The 3,394-nt window shown below is 36.7% G+C and overlaps 1 protein-coding gene across 1 annotated transcript; it reads right to left on the bottom strand.

Moving 5' to 3' along the window:
* Positions 1-931: 931 nt before the first annotated feature.
* On the bottom strand, positions 932-2,450 carry LOC143622046 (protein RGF1 INDUCIBLE TRANSCRIPTION FACTOR 1-like). Its single transcript, XM_077093297.1, has 3 exons — positions 2,254-2,450; positions 1,893-2,108; positions 932-1,233 (listed from the first exon to the last, which is right to left on the bottom strand). The coding sequence occupies exons 1-3, from the start codon at positions 2,434-2,436 to the stop codon at positions 1,153-1,155; spliced, it is 480 nt and encodes a 159-aa protein (XP_076949412.1). The 5' UTR covers positions 2,437-2,450; the 3' UTR covers positions 932-1,152.
* Positions 2,451-3,394: the final 944 nt, after the last annotated feature.

Genomic DNA, 3,394 nt, shown 5'->3' with positions numbered 1-3,394 from the left:
GGGACGTCTGCGCAAAGGCTAAACTCGCAACACACCTTGAAGAGAGACGTCTGCGCAGAAACCAACTGGATCCGCAGGACCCACCATGCTCAGAGACGTGACGTCCTTACGCGCAGTACGCAACCTGTTCCCGCAGCAACGGATACTAGCCATCAGGGAAGGCTACCCGCGCAGCAAGGCTACACGCACAAGGCACTTTACTCTTAAATAATTCAGTAATGTCACCTGAAGAAGGAGTGAGCAAGCCGGGAAAACTCCCGCCCAAATGAGCCAGTCCGTACGATACTGGAGGATCTTTTGTACTGTACCTAACGAGGTATGGACAAAAGATCTGACCAAAGCTGCGACAGCTCACTGACAACAGTACAACGAGCAGCACGCTCTTGTACCTAATGTCACTATTAGCCGCTGCCTACTCACCAACCTGTCGGAGCACGTGCATAGCCCGCAGTTGGTGGAAAAGGAATAGTACACAGCCGGCCTGGTCACTATCAGCCGCTGCCTACCCACCAACCACCAGCATGACACGTGCGTAGCCCACAGTTGGCAGAACAGGAATACTATTCAGCCGGCTGTACCTTCTTGGAAACCTACCTTCGGCTATAAATACTCCAACACCTTGGAATGGTATCATCTTATCTCATATCTCATATCTTGATATATTACCTGATATCTGCTCTAGTCATTCTCTTAATATACACTTATATTCAAGAGCAATCTAGTCTGATTCTCACGCCGGAGGGTGGTCACAAGGAGGTACCCCCTCCCCTTCTCAGTGACGAGCTCACGGTGTCTGTTTTGCAGGTTATCAGAAGAACCATCTTCGCCGGATCTAACCCCTCGTGGGAAACATCTATTTAACCCCCAGATTGTCCATAATCTGCCCGTGGTCGATTAGTGTTTCTTCAATAGCCTAGAAAGGCTTGGGGAGGGATGCCCAAGATGTATATGTATTTGGTGAAACAAATTGCCATTGTTGATGATGAGTTGTATAAAGTGGGAGGATTTGAAGGGTAGATGAGTAATTTTCTCTATATGTATATATTATGATCCAAAAGGAGCCCTATGAGGAATCCCCTTTCTTCTCCTAGTGGAGGAAGTTGAAGGAGGTGTGGGCGGGTAAATGTCTTGTTGTGAGCCTTCACGCAATTCTTATTCCACTCTTCTTGTTGATGATGATGATATTTCCTCCAACACAAAGCTTGTGTTTCCATTTCTTTTTATTCCCACAACCTTTTTTTTTCAAATAAAAATAAATAAATAAATAAATAGACTTCAAATAAAAATAATATGAGAATATAAAAAGTTTATATATTATATAGGAACTATTAGAATATGAAGATAATTATTCGTTAAATACATCTATATCATACAATATTAAATTTCTCACATTTTTAAAATTTTAGAATTTCCATCCTCATGAATCATGATGGTGATTGCCATTATGTTATCATTAATGTAGGATGCGAATAAATAGTGATAGAAAAATGATGATATAGACGCATGTGATTCATTAGGTAAAGCATTTACAAATATAAAACTATTGTAACAAAATTAAAATATTTCGAATTTCTTATCAGGAATATGTCCAAAAAGATAATGCAACTAGACTAAATTTGTTGAAACTTTGTTATCTAACATTATAACAATAAATTAGTGTAACATTATTTAGTTAAGATTAAATATAACTGTGGTGGATGATGGGTTGGTTTTTAATTTGTTTAACATGTAAATGATATGCATGATGAGGTCATGGTCATATGGTACATGCCAATTCATATGGGTGAGTTGTATTGTCAACATTGTGAAGCAAAGGCGACATTAAAGTTATAAAATTAGGTATTAAATAATATCAATTAATACCAATTAATGAATTAGGAGATTATGCTAACCTTACAACCAAGGGAACAAAATCGAAGTGCATCCAAAAGGCTCCTTCCACAAATCTCACAAATGTGTGACACCGCTTTGCCTGATTTAGGCTGTGGCCTTTCGTTTAGAAACAATACTCTTGCGCTGTTGATCACGTATGTTTGAACTCCACCGATGTTTAAAACCTTTTCGATCTCTGAAACCCTCACCACATCATGATACGACGATCGCCTAATCTGCATTTTCGTCAAGTACCAAATGTTACCCAAAATAATAAAAATAATTGTACAACTTGAACAATGTAAATCGGTAAATGTAGATGGATGAGGCCGACTATACATTACAACAATGCAAGTTACATGTTGCCAATTAATTATTTACCTGAATCACTTGATGGTCTTTATGGCAGGAGGATCTGCAATAGAAGCAAAACGCATCACAACTGCAATCCAAACAATACATGTTACATTCACTTCTAGCAACCGCACCATGTGTCCGGCACAACGAGAAGAATGACGTTTCTAGAAGCTTCTGGAGCCATGGCGGCACCAGTTGATGCTGCATTGGCGAAGGTTTTAAGAATTAGAATCAGTTGATCATGGTGAAGAACACACAAAGTAAAACAAAACAAACAGAAATTGATGAATAAGTAATTACCATTGTCAATGTGGGTAAATGTGGAGCCTTGGGAACTGAACTGGATTCCGGTTTCAGAAGAATTTGCAGAGAGAATTCTTGTAGAACAAGAGAAAAAGGGTGTAGAGAGAGAAAGGAGGTGAAAACAACTTTGGAGCTTAGAATTCATCAAAACATAATAACGCCTGAGCTAAGGGACAAGAAAGCATTGTTGAAAAGGAATAAATATTATTATGGTCCTATTATTACATTTCAATGACTCTTTCGGTCCCTCCAATATAATTTTCAAGTTTTCTAGCTTCTTCAAGTACATAAAAGTGTTGCTATTTCATTCATATTTTTATCTTATTTATGTTATAGGTATTTAGATAGGGGCTATAATCAAGTCGAGAGAAGTGAGATCAAGATCAAGCTAGAATCTAAAACAAACTAGTTTGAGCTCGGCTCATTAACTTTATCGAGCTAAAAAAAATTAAGTTTTTATTTATTTTTCATGTCCAGATATATGATAGACAAAAATATAATTTTTAATATCAATATATATATATATATAGAAAATATATACATTGAACTGTTTTTTTTATAATATTTTAAAGTTTAAGTGGCATATTATATGCATTATTTTTATTCTTTTCTTATGTTGATATGCTAGTATTATTAATGTTTGACATATTGGATTTTTATAATTTAAACTTTATCTCATTCGTTGGAGCTAAACTGTCGCACCCCGATCAAAAGCGGTGGAAGAGGACGGGGCGTAATGTATTGATCAGACAGTAGCTTAAAAGACACTAATTAAAGTTACAATAATTATTTATTTCATTAACATTAAAACAATTACACAATTACAATAATCGAATCAAATGCATCACACTATTGTATTTTG

The sequence above is a fragment of the Bidens hawaiensis genome, unplaced genomic scaffold (assembly GCF_021521415.1).
Source record: "Bidens hawaiensis isolate Kalapana, Puna unplaced genomic scaffold, B.hawaiensis_p1.1 tig00003015_1, whole genome shotgun sequence".
Classification (NCBI taxonomy): domain Eukaryota; kingdom Viridiplantae; phylum Streptophyta; class Magnoliopsida; order Asterales; family Asteraceae; genus Bidens; species Bidens hawaiensis.
Note: the sequence above shows the minus strand (reverse complement) of the source record. Positions and strands in the feature narration are given on the sequence as shown.